We start from the raw sequence: 15251 nt of genomic DNA, 5'->3' as shown, positions 1-15251 counted from the left end.
AGTCGTCGAAACGCGGTCCGCAGCCACTTCGTCATCGCTTCTGTCAGTGTGGTAAATCTCTGCTGATCAAGAATAGTTGCAGTGCTGGTCGTCCACTTCAACTTGCCCTTAACTTTGTGTTCACCACACGAGTAACCTCTTCCCCATCATAACTCGCTCCACCCCATCAAACCGCATCCCGCGTCCTCCATTGCTTTTTAGTCGCGGCAATCGGAGCCAAACCCTCGCCGCTGCCCCCTCCCGACCTCCGCCATGGCCTCCAACGACGTGGACTTCCGGGCGCTGTACCAGAGCTCGCTCAAGCTGACGACGTCCCTCGGGGAGCTGGGCATCCCGCGGCTGGAGAAGCGCCTGGAGCAGCTGGACGACGCGTCGCGCGCGCAGGCCCCGAGCGGCAGCCGCAAGCGCCCGGCCGCCACGGACAAGGCCAACTTCCTGCTGGCGGCCAAGGGCATCGACGCCGAGAAGCTCAGCAAGGAGCTGCAGCACTTCGAGATCGCGCCCGAGTTCGAGCCCGAGACGCCGCTGGGCGAGACGGACCTGGAGGGCTACCTGGCCCACCACCACGAGATGATCGTGCTCACGGCCATCGAGGACGTGAACCGCCGCACTGTGGAGGCCACCCACGACCGCATGAACCGTGCCATGATCGACGACTTCGAGGACGCCAAGCAGCGCCTGCTGGAGGACCTGGGCGGCGCCAAGCAGCTCGGCATCCGCAACTACCCGCGCGTTCTAGAGCAGGACGAGGTGGCGGGCAGCATCTTCGCCTCGGCGGCTCGCGAGAAGCGCCAGGCGCTCGAGCCGGCGTCGGGGCTCGGGCTCAGCGGCGCGTCCTTCGCCGGCCAGCCGCGCTTCCAGTCCTCGGCGATGCCGTCGCTGCATATGTCGCAGCTGCACGTGGAGAACGCCATGACGGAGGAGATGAAGCAGTACTACTCGGTCATCAAGGAGCTCAACAGCAGCCGAGTGCCCAACACGCGCAGCCAGTTCGAGCTCGCGCGCCACTTCCAGCGCCTGTGCTCGGCGAACGTGTCCGTGTCGGTCACTGGATCCAAGTGGGAAGCCGTGCTCAAGTGCTGGCAGCTGGTGAACGACATGCTGGCTGGGGGAGATGCTACCAAGCCCAACGCGCCCAAGCTGGCAGAGCGCGAATTCGCGGCTGTGAGAGAGGGAAGTGACGAGGCGCAGCGCACGCTGCTCCAGCACCGCGTTGCCTTCGGTGCCCGTGTGTTCCTGGAGAACCAGTTCCGTGCGTTTGTGCAGGAAACCGTGCAGAAGAACAGCCTTGCCACCGGTGGCATTCCGGACCTTGTGTCGACGATCCGCGCGTTCGTGAAGCACCTGCACAGCTCGCGATATGCTGCCAATGGAAGTGGCAGCAGCACTGACGTGGACAACATTTGGGCGGTTGTGTACTACTGCCTCCGTTGTGGTGGCGACCAGGAAGCTGTCAACCTCGCTACCAGCCTGTCGAGCGCTGACTCCCCCATTGACGCCGACATTTTGTGCGCTCTGAGGTACCGTGCTCACCAGAAGAGCCTCTACGCTGATCGCAGTGCCAACCCGTTGAATGCCTTCTCGAAGCAGTTCCCTGCTGAGTTTGACCGTTTGGTTGATCGCTACCATCGCTTGGTCAGCACTTCCATTGACGCAGTTCCTGTCGTGAACCCGTTCGAGCGCTGCGTTGTGAACCTGCTGTGCTTCGGCAACGTGAACGCAAGTGAATCGCGTGTTCTGACAACCGTGGAAGATTACCTGTGGCAGCGCCTTTGCTTCATCCAGCGCGTGGCGGCTACTAGCTCGGGCCCAGACAGCACATACACGATCACAAAGCTTTCCCAGAGCATCCAGAGATTTGGCCCCACGCACTTTGAAGGTGGCGCCCAGACAGGCGGAGGTAACTTCACGGCATTTTTGTACTTCGAAATTCTGCTTATCACGCAGGAGTACGAGAAGGCAATTAAGTATCTGGCGTCCAAGGGTTTCCTGTTGGAGGCAGTTCACTTCGCGATTACACTGAACCACTTCGGACTGCTGGAGTGCACATCATTCTCGATGGGCGAGGAAGATGAGACGACAGTCGACCTGGTACGCCTTGTTCGTCAGTACATTCACGGTTTCCAGCGCGCCAACGCTGCGGAGGCTGCCGACTATGTGGCTTGCATCTCCGATTTGTCAGCGAAGAAGGAGCTACTTGCGGAACTTCTGCTCGACACGCGCAAATTTGACGTGCTGGCTGGATTCACAAACAACACAGACGGCTCGCGTACTCGCGGCCTGTACGACCACCTGCTTAAGGACGAGCCTGAGGACGAGGTTAAGGAGCTGATACTCTCGGCTGCACGCAAGGCTGAGGCTCGTGGTCGTCCGCACGATGCATTTGCTTTATTGAAGAGCGCCGGCGACATCGAAGGCGTTATTGTGCTGCTCAACTCGCAGCTCAGTTCGACCTTGTCAGCCACGCGACCAGAGCGCGAGGAGTGGTTCCGTGAGGCAAAGGAATTTGCCGAGAAATGGATGCGATTCCCGTGGGTCCAGACTATTGCGAACCGGCATGCACGCACTGCTGCCATTGCTTTTCAGACGCTGTTGAACATCAGCATCTTCCTTGAGATCTTCGAGAAGCAGCAATACGAGGACGCTATCGCGTTTGTTGACGAGCTGGAGGTTGTGCCTACTCAGAACTCAAGCAACCTCGCGCTTTGTGTCGATCGCTTCCTCGCCTTCGACGAGAGTGTGCGTCAGAACTTTCACATTCTACTGCTTGGATACATGGAGTGCCTTGTGCGCGATGCCGACCGCCTCAAGACCCAGGCTTCAGGCGAACTGCGGCGTGTCAGCGTAGCTGCCCTGCGCGAAAAGGCCGAGCTTCTTGTCACATTTGCGGGCATGATCAAGTTCCGTCTACCGTCGGGGACCAACGAGCGGCTGAACCGCATGGAGGCCATGATCTATTAGAACGCCGGTAGTTAGTGTACCGCTCTGACGAAATTCATCCTCGCGCGGATGTGGAGCAGCAAGGTACTTCAACGTCAGCGTGACGTGCCATCGACATGAGAACGGAACAATGAACACACTCGCGATTGCAAATTGTACTTGCAGTTCGACTACGAAGTTTCTTCCGGCTACAACTACACTGTCAGTCTCTCCTCTCGCTGATCTACTTGCTACTTCTTACGGCCAAATAAAGTCTTGCATGTTGTGTCTTGATGCGTAAATTACCGCAGCGGCGCTTGTCGCTGGGAGAACAGCCGCGTCGCGTTGGACGAGAACTGGAACTTGCTCGGTGACGTCCTCGAGTAGAACCTGTTGGGGCCCGTAGGTGGCGCCAGGTGCTCTCCTCGTGTGGTGACGAAGGCCAGCGACTTGCGAGCTGGCGCCGCCTGAGCTCCGAACGCCGAGCCTCCTGCTGAGCTGGAGTAGTCGATGCTTCTGGCCGTAGGTCCGCCTAGTCTCGGCTTCCTCAGCACGAGCTCCTTCTCAGCGCTGCTCTCTCCTGCGCGTGCTCTCTTGATCGCCGCCTTGCGGGGCGTGCGGATGCGTGAGGGGCGTGTCAATTGACTCACATTGGCAGTGGAAGGTGCAGGCAGCGAGCTGGTGAAGGCTGAGGCTGAGAAGAAGGTGGTGGGGGCTGCTGTCGTCTGCTGTGCTGCCGGGTAGAGCGCTGTCTGCATGGAGACAGCGGCGTTGCCCGACCCAAAGCGGCGCGTCTTAGGGACGGGGTGGCCCGCCGGGCGCGCCAGGTCGAACTCCGTGCTGAGCAGCTCGTCGCAGCTGCCGAACTCCTGGAAGAAGAGCTGCTCCGCGCTGAGCTGCGAGGCCTGCGTGATGCGCTGGCGCATCTTTGTGCGTGGCGTCTTGGCGGGCGTAGGGGGCGCCGCGGGCATGTCCAGCGAGCGCTTGGTGCGGCGTCCGGCGCCGCCCGGGCCGAACGTCTGGCGGATGCAGGCGCGCGCCTGGCGCAGACGCTCCTCGCCTGCCGCGTTCATGGGGGACATCATGAAGAGCCCGCCGTCCTGCATATTGACTGGCTGGGTGGGTGGACTGGCTGCGTGGATCGGGAAGAAGAGCAGCAAGTAGATCCGCTCGGAGGAGATAATGGAGGAATGACGGGGCAGAGGGACGCCGCCTTTTTCTTCAAATTCAAACGTTTGAAAAAGTGGTGTAAGGGTACACAATTTTATGGTATTGGCGTGGTGTACACAACGGCAAGTTGAAGTGCGAGGCGCTCTGTGTGAGACCCCGCGGCGACCATTTCTCCTCCTTCTCCGCAGTTGGAGATTCTCCTGCCGCGCAAAAGTTTGGAGAGGCCACACTACCGTTGGCGGAGATGAAGGCGGAAACGGCGATCTCGGACCTGCTAATGAAGTGCGAGGAGCAGGGAGTACAGCTGCCGGAGGCAAGTGTGTTTGATAGCTTTGATGCTCATAGATAGTGTTGCTAACAAGCCGCTGCATTGGTGATCTGTTCGGGTGTTGCTTGTAGAACCCGTGGCAGGCGCTCCGGGAGACGATCTCTGCGCTGCGAAACACCAAACACCGCGCGCTGGGGTATCTGCAGATACCGAAAGCTATGGAGCAACTGAAAACCAAGTTCAGTGCAGCAGAGGCCAAGCAAGTCGCTGCGGCAGCCTCGCCTCGATTGGTGCGTCGTCAAAAGCGGGCGCTTATGCAAGACATGCCAAGCAAGCGCAGCCGACGCAACACGATACCCGAGAGTGACAGTGACAGCGACGAAGACTCGAGCAACCAGGCTGGGCTTGTCAGCGCTATGAGCCCCGTGGCGAGCAGCAAGAAGACGAAGTACCAGAAGAAGAGTCGTCTCCAGGAGCAAGTGGAGGCTTTGCCCGCTGCTCGAGACGAAAACCAACCACTGGTGGACCAACTCGTGCAGTTGGGTGAGTATGAAATGCACCACGGGCACTCTCAGCGTGGACTTTCGCGCTTTCGAGCGGCGAAGGAGATCCGTGACAGCAGGATGGTCATTACTTCGGGAGCCCAAGCAAAGCAGCTTGAGCGTGTGGGCGCGGCAGTGGCTACGAAAGTAGACCAACTACTGAACGAAGGGCTAGCTGCTGCTCTGGGAGAGTACGAGGGTGACGAAGAGGCTCTGCCAGTGGAGAAGTAAGTTGAGACGACCATGCATTTCCAAATTAATTTCATGTAGTACCGTTGCTCGATAAAATGAATGGTGGTGATGCCGTGTTGAAGTGCAACACGAGCCGCATTTCCTACAGTTGAATGCCAACACCGATGAGAAATGCCCTCGTCCCAGCCGTCTGAACTTGCGGATCGAGCGCCACAGTATATCTTTCGCTTTAGGGCGCAAGTGCGAAGAGGATGAATCGCCGCCAAGCACAGCGATCACTTGCTGAGCTTATCTCGAAGTGCGAAGCCGCGCACATACAGCTACCCGAGGTTAGGCTTTGGTTGTGCCAGAACCGTACAACAAGAGTTTTCTAATCGTTGATACCTTCATACGCTGATGAAGGACCCCTTGGAGGCACGCGCTGAGGCTGTGGAGGCTATCATCCACTCGTTGAAAGACGGGAAGGTAGTGCCAGCAAAACATCTCCTAACCCACGTGACCCGCCTAACTTTCACTCGCTTTCTCTGGTTGTGTTTGTAGGCTAGCTTGGGCGATGCACAGGATGAACTGCAGCAGAAATACGGCCTAGAGGCCATGTGGAAGCAGTACATGGAGAATGAAGAAGCCAAGCGCCAGCGTCGGCGTCAATCCCACCAGAAAAAGTCGTCCGGCCGAGCAAAGGACCCTAGGCGTTCGAAGAACCTTGGATCTCTAACAGAGTCACCGCCACTGGACGATGAATTGGAAACGGAGACAAGCGGGCAACTCCAACGTGATGCGCAACACCACAAGTCGAGTAGTGCCAGAGTGGGCGTGATGACTCCGTCGAAGCGTCCTGTTGCTAGTCAAGAACCGGCTGGAGGTAATGCCGAGATGAAAATCGCTAAAAAGGTGAAAAGCGCGCGCGGGCTGGTTGTGTCTGGGGCTTCCGGCGGCGCGGAGGAGAAACCACATTCTAGCGAGAAAAAATCAAGTACAGGACTGGGTAATATCCTCAGCAGCGGCCCTGGAAGTCCCGATGAAGGCATAGTTGATCTTCTGGGGCTGGAAGACTTGGGGGACCCCGATGGCGACAATGATATGAGCAGTGACGGAGAGTTTACTTTGTGAATTTTGTTTCCCGCGTCAAGCTGCAAATCCTAGCTGGGAATAGTACCGTCTTCAACTTCACCGGATTCAACTGAGGAGGAAATTGACCGAGCGAGGAGTTGACGGCGAAAACCCCCGTGAATTCTCATCTATATGCGCCGAGAGGACAGAGCGAGACGTAAGTTTTTTTATTTCGATAGCGTAAGCGAGAGAATTCAATACGTACCATTGGCGTGAGCTCTCCAGATTCGACCGAGCTGTGCAGAAGGTCATCGCCATCCGTGGTCTCTATCGCTCGTGGGGTTTTGTTCTTGTTATTGATATAGCTCCTTTTAGAATCGCCATAAATTTCTCCGTCACTGAGCTCTGACGATTCTTCGCGCGAAATCTCACCCTCCGATAGCTCAGCGCTACACAGTGAATCTGGAACACTACTCCCAGAGACTGACAAGGGTCTTCGGCGTTCGCGAGGGCGTCGACGTTTGATGGGTCTTTCATAAAGCTGAAGATTATCAATCCCTCGATATACGCCATGTAGATTACCGGAGATCGAGCTGATCGCACTGCTACTCATTGAACTGCTTCCCCCGAGTACGGATTCGTGACTGCTTACATCAGATTCATTCATGTCCAACGTTTTTTCTGTGAGAAGTACAGACTCAGTCGGCGGCAAAGGCAATAAATCGTGTTCGTCCTGGGGGGCTTGATCAATCATATCGCTGCTTTCACTGTCATCCTCCAGAGAAAGCAGAGTGTTCTGCATCAAAGGAACATTGATGTCGTACCCGCGTTTTTGCGTATTTGTTTTTTCGCAAGCGTTCGTTGTTTTCTGCCCGTTTTGTAAGTCTTGATGCATTCGCCTTTGCTGACGTAGTTCCTGCAACACTTGAATTGATGTTACAGAGTTGAACAACTCGCGAAAATCATCGGGAGAAGTTCCAAGAGCTCGTGCGAATTGTGTTCGTGGGAGATATATCGGTCTAGAAGGCGTAGCAGTCGAACTCACTGCATATTCTCCGCATTCCTCCTCGGGGATAGCACTGCTTGCAGTAGCTTCTCCTTGACAATCGGTGTCAGAAACTTGAATAGCTTTTTCTGAGACTATCGTGAAAGTGGAAATCTCGAGTTCGGTAGTATCGGTCGCTTCGTCTATCCGCCTTACGCTTCGATCTTCAGGGGTATTCGTGGGTGCGTTTTCGACATTTGTGTCGTCCACAACTCCGATGGGCGGGTGGCGAAGGCTGGCTTGCTTGTCCTTCCAAATCTGCTGTACTAAGCCACTTACTTGCTCTTCAGTAAGTATGTCGATCCAATTTACTAAATCTTCGGAGCCCAAGTCACCAGAACCAGAGCTGGATTCAACATCATCATGTACCTTATATGCGTTGTAGTACGCTGCAGCTTGTGTCAATCCGGTGACATCCCGTTCGTCATCTTGGCTAGATACTTCAAGCTTTCGTAGCCGCTCTCTGAGTAATTCCTGGGTGATCTCATTCACAATGTGATCATCGACTGAATTCTTCCCTATAAGTGACTCCAAGCTCTTGCGCACTATCGATGCTGCAGCTTCATTCGCTACCTTGTTAATTGAATTGGCAGTACCAGCAAGTATTTTGGTAACCAAGAAATCCGGGATTTCCTTGATCACTCTTTCCTCGAATGAAATTTCATCCTGCTCAAATTCAGCGTCGTTCAGTTCGTAAACACGAATCTCTTGCTCTTTTAATTGGGGGGCAGAAGTGCTTTTCGCCTGTGGGGATCTCGCAGGATGCGAATATATTGGCAACGACGTCGATGGTACGGATAGTGGTAAAGCCCTGTCGTGACCCTCTTTCCACGCTTTACGACGCACCGAAGATTTACTGCGTTGGGCTTTTTGCTGCTGCTGCTTATCATACGCAGCGGTAACAAACGCGACGAACTCTTTGTAGTTAATCACTTCTTTCATCGGTACATGCTGCGCGTTTCGATTGCGTTCAGCTTTTCCATCTGTCGAGGAGTGGATATGGTGGAAGAATGAGATGATTTTTTGCGTCGAAACAGAAATCTGCAAGCGGTGTAGTGCCATGCACGTTTCGATGCGGTTCACATGACCATCTTTATCAGTATCCAAATCACTAAAAAGCCGTCGCAGGACGTCCGCATTCAAACGCGTGTTTACTGTCTTGCTGAAGCCATCAGCGGGGAGTATCGGCTGAGCACCAAATGATGGCACTGATGGCATGGTTCGAAAATCTGACAATACTTGCCTGCCTATAGACGACGACGGACGATCTTCTGTTTGTGGCTTTGTCCGTCGAGAAACCGGCTCATCAATCACCGATGCAATATCATCATCACTAGCATGCTGTACACTAGCGAGCGGATCTTTTCGAGGGTTAAACACAACATCTTCCGATGGGGTGCTATGAGCTTGCGCGGGGGTGCTTGTTTTAGCTTCCGCGAGTCGGCTCGATACCCCATCAGTTGTCTGCTCGGAATCCGCCACACCTTCTCCAGCGTCTCTATTGTTCTCCACTTCACCCAAATGAAAGTCGTCCAGCAGTTTTCTATCCACTGATTGTTTTGTGCCAGAATCCCCCCAAAGTGGCTCTTCTTTCGTTACATCACTCGTTTCAAATTCCGCTGCGGTCACCGCATTTGGCGCCACATTCTCTTGATCTCCTGCATTCTCCCTTGCAACTGGGAGTGGGCTCGTCGCCACATGCTTCACTGCTTTCTTCTCATTGCTGCTACTTTCCGTCAAAACGCTCGGCTTCACCCAGGTCTTTGGTTCGTTCGCAGCCTTATCACTTGAGTATTTTTTTGCTGTGATCTTCACGTCATCCCTCCTCTCTCCAGCAACCTTCCCGTGCCTCACCGTCAAGCTGTCGCGAGCATTTGCGTCATCCTGTGCCCTCTCTACCCCGTTTAGACGCTGTCGATACAGCCGAGGCTGCGCAGGCGTCTCCTTCTTCCTCTTCTGGTTCCAGAACCTCTGCGCCGGCGGATACTGCTGCAGCTCTCGGTCGACTCGAGCGATGCGCCTCGCCACCTCCCACTCCACGCGGCGCTTATACCGGCGACTGACCTGCAGACCCGCCTGCTCTTCCAGAGCCAGCAGCATCTGGTCCGCTTCGCCAGCCACCGCCGATTGTTCCGGCTGCAGCCGGCCGCGTCGTCGTCGAGGCGCAGCGCTTGTCATCACGAGCGCATTGTCCGTCCAAAGCAGCGGCAGGCTGCCGCGCAGACGCGCCTGCAGCGCGCGGTTGCGGGCACTCACATCGCTCAGCAGCGCGTAGCTGGCGTCGAGGCTCTCCATCGGAAGGTCGCACGAAGATCGCCACACTTCAACTTCATGTGTCGCACACCACAAAACTGAAGTTGAAGTGGAGTTGCTGCTCTTATTGTGATGTTACCCATTTGTGCCTCACGTTCGCATGCATGCGCTCACGCGAAACTGAAGCTGAGGTAAGAGCTGTCCCCACCGAGATCGAGCGCTGCCAGGAAATAGCCCCCCCACGCGACGGATTGACTTCCTTGAAATGCATACGTTTCGCAGACAGAAATGTTCTCCGAGCAGAAGTGGTGGTGCGGCAGCAGTTTTGCGGATGGAACCATAGCTGCATTCGGCTTTTTGACGCACAGTGCCCGCGTGACTCTCGACAAGAGGAAGCTGTGCGCTTTACAGTTTTCAATGACTGGTGCCTCGCAACGGGCTCTTGGTTCCGTGTTTCTTGCCTTGCACATATTGGGGACCATCATGACGCTCGCTCACGCAGTCGATGATCCTGCCGACTGGATTCCCGTCGTTGCGTTCTCCTCCGCCGACAGCAGCAGCGATGCACCCGACCCCAACAATTGGTCTCCCGACACCCCGCAGTCAACCGTGGCTGCGTTGATGGTGTCACAAACGGACCGTGACCCTTGCCTTGAATCCAACGGGACGCGAGTGCTGGTCCACGGGATCGGCAAGAGCTTCTGTGTGCATGGTTGGCCGATCTGCAATGCCGAGAACCACAAAGGTCTGTGTCCACACGCTCAACACGACCTACCCAACGGATCTCACTGCGTCACTTTACCCAGGACGAAAAGCGCTAAAAGCGTGTGCGGATGTGTCGAGAAGTCAGCAACGACGGCGCCAGCTTCGTGCCACCTCCGCAAGTCGAAGACGTAGCGTTTTCGATACAGTGCTATAATCTTCGCCGTCCTAAATACACGTCGTCTGTCATTCTCACGATAATTTCCAACTGGGTGTTCGCGATGGTATGGGTGTTCTCGAAGGAGGCGTGTGAGTTGTTCGTCTTGCCCTCCCGCTTTGTTTTGCCCGGCCTCTGTGTAGAATGCCATTTTGAAGAATACACACTATATATCATCACTGCAAGAGCAACCACAGCGCGCCAGTTTCACGGTTAAAGTACTTTGCCTTCCTCTGCGTGCGTTTAGATTCTGACTCAGAAGTCTCCTAGTTACCAGATTGTCAGTGAGAGACATCCACGCACGCGCGGACGAACCGCAGCGGGTCTGGTCTAACTGAAGGAGCTGGGGTCCTTGGAGTTGCCTGTGAGGCGGCGGAACTTCTGCGCGATCTCGTCGAACTCGGTACTGAGGTCGTCTAGAGAGTTGGCCAGCGCCTCCACGGGCGACGACGCGTCGTTGGTCTGCACGCGCACGGTGATGTCGTGGATCAGCGGGTGCGGGTGGCGGTAGCCGCTGAACGTCACGTTCGGGTCGCGCAGCAGCTGCCTGTAGACACGGGAGAGGTCGATAAATAACTAAAAACTAGCTGCCAATTCCTAACAACTCCTAGGCTTTCGCTCGTACATGCGGATGAGGTTGCCCATGGTGTGGTCCTCGCGCAGGATCGTGAACTTGCCGGCGTTGGAGATCTTGGTGTCCTTCTCGTACGTCACCTTCTGCGCGCCCTCGGGCAGCAGGTACGAGTCGCTGCGGTTCGGCGCGTTCATGCTGCTTCTCTCGGCTCAAATGCGCGACTGCCCACAATAATAATGCAAACAAATATGGTGTGGTGCACACATAATTCACAGCTTGAACTGACAATCACTCTCGGTTTTCCATGGAGGAGGGCACGGGGCCGACGGCGCGCGCTCAGCGGCGTCAGCGCCAGCGCCAGCGCCAGCGCCAGCGCCAACGCCAGCGCGAGAGACGCCCTGCGGACGACAGCAGCGCTCAAGAGGAGAAGCGGCAGCGGACGGCGCCGCGCAAGCAGCGGCCGATCCACCGGCCATGGACGGCGTACGCGCCCCCGAGGAGCGCAGATGACGCTAGTATCCCCATCCCAGCCTCCACCTTCCGCTTCATGTCCTTCAACGTGCTGGCAGGTACTGTGCAGTGGAGGACGCGTGTGTGTGGATTAGTTCTTGACGTGGTTGTGCTGTGAGTGCAGATTACCTGGTGCAGAACGACCGGGAGAACGAACCGGCCAAGCGTCACGTGAAATACGAGTAAGCGGGTGGATAGACGACCCCATTAGGCTCTTGGACAGCTAGTTCTATCAGTGCTAACCCGACTGCACTGTGTTGTTGTTATGTTGCAGCTGGGAGTATCGTCGAGGTCGACTCGTGAATGAAATTGTGCGCTGGTCGCCGCACGTGGTGAATCTGCAGGAGGTGGACCATTTTGAAGACTTTTTCGAGCCGAGGCTGAAGAACGCGGGCTATGTGGGCGTCTACAAGAGGAGGTAGGGTGGGTGTTGGAGAGACGGTTGCTGTTGCTTTAGTGGTGGGCTTGGGTACTGAAAGAAGTGGTGTTTAACAGAACCGGAGAGACGACCCACGATGGATGTGCGATCTTCGTCAAGAAGAGCATGTTTCGCATTGTGTCGTCGCACCCGATTGAATATTACGTCCCGGACCACCCAGTGCTCAATCGGCACAATATTGCATTGACTGCTGTTGTCGAGGCAACTTCGACCACCACTGGATCGACGCCGGCCCGGTTCATCGTCGCGAACACTCACATACTGTTCAACCCCAATGTTCGTAGCCTGCACGATAACTGCTGTTATGTGTTGGTCTGTTAATATATCTTCTCTTTGTTGTGCAGCGTGGCCAAATCAAGTTGGCGCAGCTGAACATGCTGCTGGAGCACATGGCGTCTTTGAGGCAGAAGCACAACTCGATGCTGCCGGTTCTTCTCTCCGGCGACTTTAATTTGGAGCCACGCAGTCCGCTTTACCATTTTCTGTCTTCAGGAGAACTTGACGCGTCCGGGCTTCCCGAGATTTTCTTATCTGGGCAAAACTTGAACGCTCGTGCGCGGAAGGTATGGCTTTTGATCGGTAAAACTGGGATGTTGACGCGCTGACGCGACTAACCGCCGATTATTGTGCTAACCTCTGCAGAAAGCTGTTTGGGTGAATGAAAACGATCGAGCTCGTCACCATGGAAATGGTACTGCGCTCGGAAAATTCAACAGCGCTACAGCGCGACGGGGTAATTTCAAAGTTTTTAAGCCGAATTCGTTGTACTCGCATGAGGTAAACAGCAAGAGTTTCCAGAGGTGTTGGGTGAGCTATCATTGAGCAGTGTGTTTTTGTTCCAACTGCAGTTTGACTTTTCCAGCGCGTACGCTCAGACGCCCGATGACAAGTGTACTGGAGAGCCGAAGTTCACGATATTCCACAGCGCCTCGAAGGGTACCGTTGACTACATTTGGTTTACTCGTAGCTCTCTGCACTGTCATGGAGTTGTAGAAATGATCCCTGCAGGATTGCTCTTCAAAAATCACGAGCTGCCAACTACGGAGCACTCGAGTGACCACCTATCGCTTATAGCCGACTTCTCGCTGCGCTGAGTTGGCTCGTAACCAAAAGTATATTGGATGAGCTCGAGAAGTACATATGACGTTGCTCTTCATAAATTGCATCAAAGAGGTTGGATCAGGAAAGCGCATATCACTATAAATTGTCAGTGGGGGATTCGATGTTTCATTGCTGAAAGCCCAAATACCTATAGTGTGCACGAACAAATTCCAAGCGTATCAGACAAAGCTCAGCAGCACACAACACTAACATGCTCTATTTCTTCTCCAGCAGCTTGACAATTCCGTAGCCCACCAGACCAACAACCGTGGCGCCAAAGAGGTGGAAGCTGAGCGGGACGCCGAAAGGAGGCACGGGCGGGGTCGCGATGTTGCCCGGGTCCTCGTACAGCGCCGTTCGCTTGTGCTTCGGGTCGCGGATGATCGCAGCAGCACGACGACCAGCAACAAAGCCGTCCTCGTGGAAGCCACGGCCCAGCCAGGCACCGGACAGCGTGACGCCCTCCTCCTGGATGATCTCGTCCTGTGGCACGCAGTCCGCGAGAAGACGCGGGTGGTCCCAGCGGAATGCTGAGATGGTCTGCTCAGGAGAAGGACGCTTGCCCTGGAAGTCGTGGGGCGTGATGGTCACGAAAACATCCTTCTTGCTGTTGAGGCGCTGAATACGGTTCATCCAGTAGGTCAAGACGTACTGCTCGTCCTTCGTGATGAGGACGTTCCAGCTGCTCCAGACCTTGTTCGACGGCGGCAGCATGATCGGGTCACGGTGGACATACATCATGCTCTTGTGGAAGTGGAAGCGCATCAGCGAGCGGTACGCCTTCTCGCTCCAGCGAAGCATGTGCGCGCTCTCGTCGGCGTGCGTGGCCAGCACGACGTGGTCGCATTCGATACGCTCGCCACCCTCAAGAATGACAGCCTTGCCACCCTTCTCGACCTGGTCGACAGTGGCGTTGTAGCGCACAGTGCCGTTGTACTCTTCCGTGAAGAGCTTGAGGAAGGGCTCGATGTAGCCCGAGCCGATGTACCACCAGAGGTGCTTGGGGCGATCCGTGCGACGACCCAGCGCGCCGAGAATCACCTGCCAGAGCGGAATGTACAGCGAGTTGGAGTGCGTCTTGAGGCAGCGAAGGAACTGCGTCACGGGCAGGTCCAGCACGTCGTGCTTGGGCACCGTCCAGAGGATGGACACGAAGGCCAGGAAGTAGTGGCGGAAGAACTCGTTCGAGTAGCGGCCCTTGGCAGCCCATTCGCGCGTGGTGACGTCCTCCTTCACGGGCATGGTCATGAGGTCCATGGTGAAGCGGTAGATGTCGATGAGCACGCGCCAGATGCGGGCGTCGAAGAGGTTGAGCACGCTGCCGTGGAACGGGGCGCGCGACGAGAACTGCAGGTCTCCCTCCACGTCCGACGTGACCGTGAGGCTCATGGGGATGCGCTTCTTGGTGGTGCCGTCGGGCTGCGTGATGCCCAGCGACTTGAACCAGTCCTTGATGTTGGGGTTGGAGTCGCCGAACATCATGAAGCCGATGTCCACCATCTCGCCGTCGATCTCCATCTCGTACGTGTGGCCGCCGAGCGTCGCGTTCTTCTCGAGCAGCACGACTTCGTGGCCATCCTTGACGAGGTGGTAGGCGGCGGAGGTGCCGCCGATGCCGGAGCCGACCACGACGACCTTCATGACTGCTGGACGGGAGTCTGCGGGCGGGGGGATTCCGAAATGGCCATTGCGAGCGTCTGCGCGAGCCAACTGAACCAACTGTTCCTGCTACCACAACCACAGGCGACGGGCATACAAACGCCAAGTGAAAAGCAGTGATATGGACGGGATTGGACAGTCCAAGTCCCGCAGAGACTCGCGAGACCTTCAAGTGATGTCCACACGCGCTTCAAGGGCGAAAACCATTTCGGACTCTTGAAGCGCCGCCTCGACACCAGCCTCACGACGCAACCGCAAGGAACCAAGCCTCGACGAGCAGTGCATGCAGCAAGGGCAGCACGTTGAAGCGGGGTTGCGGTGGTGCCGAGAGCACCGACGGCACAACCAGCCGAGCGGTGCGTATCCTTGCAGCGTGACGTGTAGGGAGAGGGCATGTAGCCTCCCTGGGGGTTGCGGCGCAATTTTCGCTGCTGCACTTGAGCGGAGAGCAGGTTGGCTCGCAACTTGGACGAAGTCGGTCCCGACGAAGTGGGGGAAAACTACTGTCGAATTGGGAGAATACGCTGGCTACCGTCTGCCTGCTTGCTCGGCTACTGCACGCTCTAACTTCATGTGCACCAGCTCGACTTAATACACTCACTCATTACTA

The 15251-nt window shown here is 56.1% G+C and overlaps 8 protein-coding genes across 8 annotated transcripts; 4 read left to right on the top strand and 4 right to left on the bottom strand.

Moving 5' to 3' along the window:
* Positions 1-252: 252 nt before the first annotated feature.
* IUM83_00103 (nuclear pore complex protein Nup93-like protein) lies at positions 253-2961 on the top strand (the record flags this gene model as incomplete). Its single annotated transcript, XM_067923842.1, has 1 exon — positions 253-2961. One exon carries the CDS (start codon positions 253-255, stop codon positions 2959-2961), a length of 2709 nt encoding a protein of 902 aa, XP_067789142.1.
* Positions 2962-3221: 260 nt separating this feature from the next.
* IUM83_00102 (Heat shock protein Hsp90) lies at positions 3222-4025 on the bottom strand (the record flags this gene model as incomplete). Its single annotated transcript, XM_067923841.1, has 1 exon — positions 3222-4025. One exon carries the CDS (start codon positions 4023-4025, stop codon positions 3222-3224), a length of 804 nt encoding a protein of 267 aa, XP_067789143.1.
* A 308-nt stretch (positions 4026-4333) lies between these two features.
* On the top strand, positions 4334-5130 carry IUM83_00101 (DNA polymerase family X lyase domain; the record flags this gene model as incomplete). Its single annotated transcript, XM_067923840.1, has 2 exons — positions 4334-4402; positions 4489-5130. The coding sequence occupies 2 exons, from the start codon at positions 4334-4336 to the stop codon at positions 5128-5130; spliced, it is 711 nt and encodes a 236-aa protein (XP_067789144.1).
* A 357-nt stretch (positions 5131-5487) lies between these two features.
* On the top strand, positions 5488-6201 carry IUM83_00100 (DNA polymerase family X lyase domain; the record flags this gene model as incomplete). Its single annotated transcript, XM_067923839.1, has 2 exons — positions 5488-5556; positions 5632-6201. 2 exons carry the CDS (start codon positions 5488-5490, stop codon positions 6199-6201), a joined length of 639 nt encoding a protein of 212 aa, XP_067789145.1.
* A 66-nt stretch (positions 6202-6267) lies between these two features.
* IUM83_00099 (EF-hand domain pair) lies at positions 6268-9481 on the bottom strand (the record flags this gene model as incomplete). The annotated part of the gene is made up of 3 exons (XM_067923838.1): positions 6268-6329; positions 6407-6437; positions 9041-9481. The coding sequence occupies 3 exons, from the start codon at positions 9479-9481 to the stop codon at positions 6268-6270; spliced, it is 534 nt and encodes a 177-aa protein (XP_067788585.1).
* Positions 9482-10688: 1207 nt separating this feature from the next.
* IUM83_00098 (DNA-directed RNA polymerase II subunit J) lies at positions 10689-11126 on the bottom strand (the record flags this gene model as incomplete). The annotated part of the gene is made up of 2 exons (XM_067923837.1): positions 10689-10905; positions 10984-11126. 2 exons carry the CDS (start codon positions 11124-11126, stop codon positions 10689-10691), a joined length of 360 nt encoding a protein of 119 aa, XP_067788979.1.
* A 110-nt stretch (positions 11127-11236) lies between these two features.
* Positions 11237-12975, top strand: IUM83_00097 (Carbon catabolite repressor protein 4 3; the record flags this gene model as incomplete). Its single annotated transcript, XM_067923836.1, has 7 exons — positions 11237-11501; positions 11567-11624; positions 11717-11860; positions 11938-12157; positions 12226-12444; positions 12524-12658; positions 12730-12975. The coding sequence occupies 7 exons, from the start codon at positions 11237-11239 to the stop codon at positions 12973-12975; spliced, it is 1287 nt and encodes a 428-aa protein (XP_067788974.1).
* Positions 12976-13198: 223 nt separating this feature from the next.
* Positions 13199-14623, bottom strand: IUM83_00096 (L-amino-acid oxidase; the record flags this gene model as incomplete). Its single annotated transcript, XM_067923835.1, has 1 exon — positions 13199-14623. The coding sequence occupies one exon, from the start codon at positions 14621-14623 to the stop codon at positions 13199-13201; it is 1425 nt and encodes a 474-aa protein (XP_067788975.1).
* Positions 14624-15251: the final 628 nt, after the last annotated feature.

The sequence above is a fragment of the Phytophthora cinnamomi genome (genome assembly GCF_018691715.1).
Source record: "Phytophthora cinnamomi strain GKB4 chromosome Unknown Contig53, whole genome shotgun sequence".
In the NCBI taxonomy this organism is placed as follows: Eukaryota; Oomycota; class Peronosporomycetes; order Peronosporales; family Peronosporaceae; genus Phytophthora; species Phytophthora cinnamomi.
This window is presented reverse-complemented; position numbering and strand designations above follow the sequence as displayed.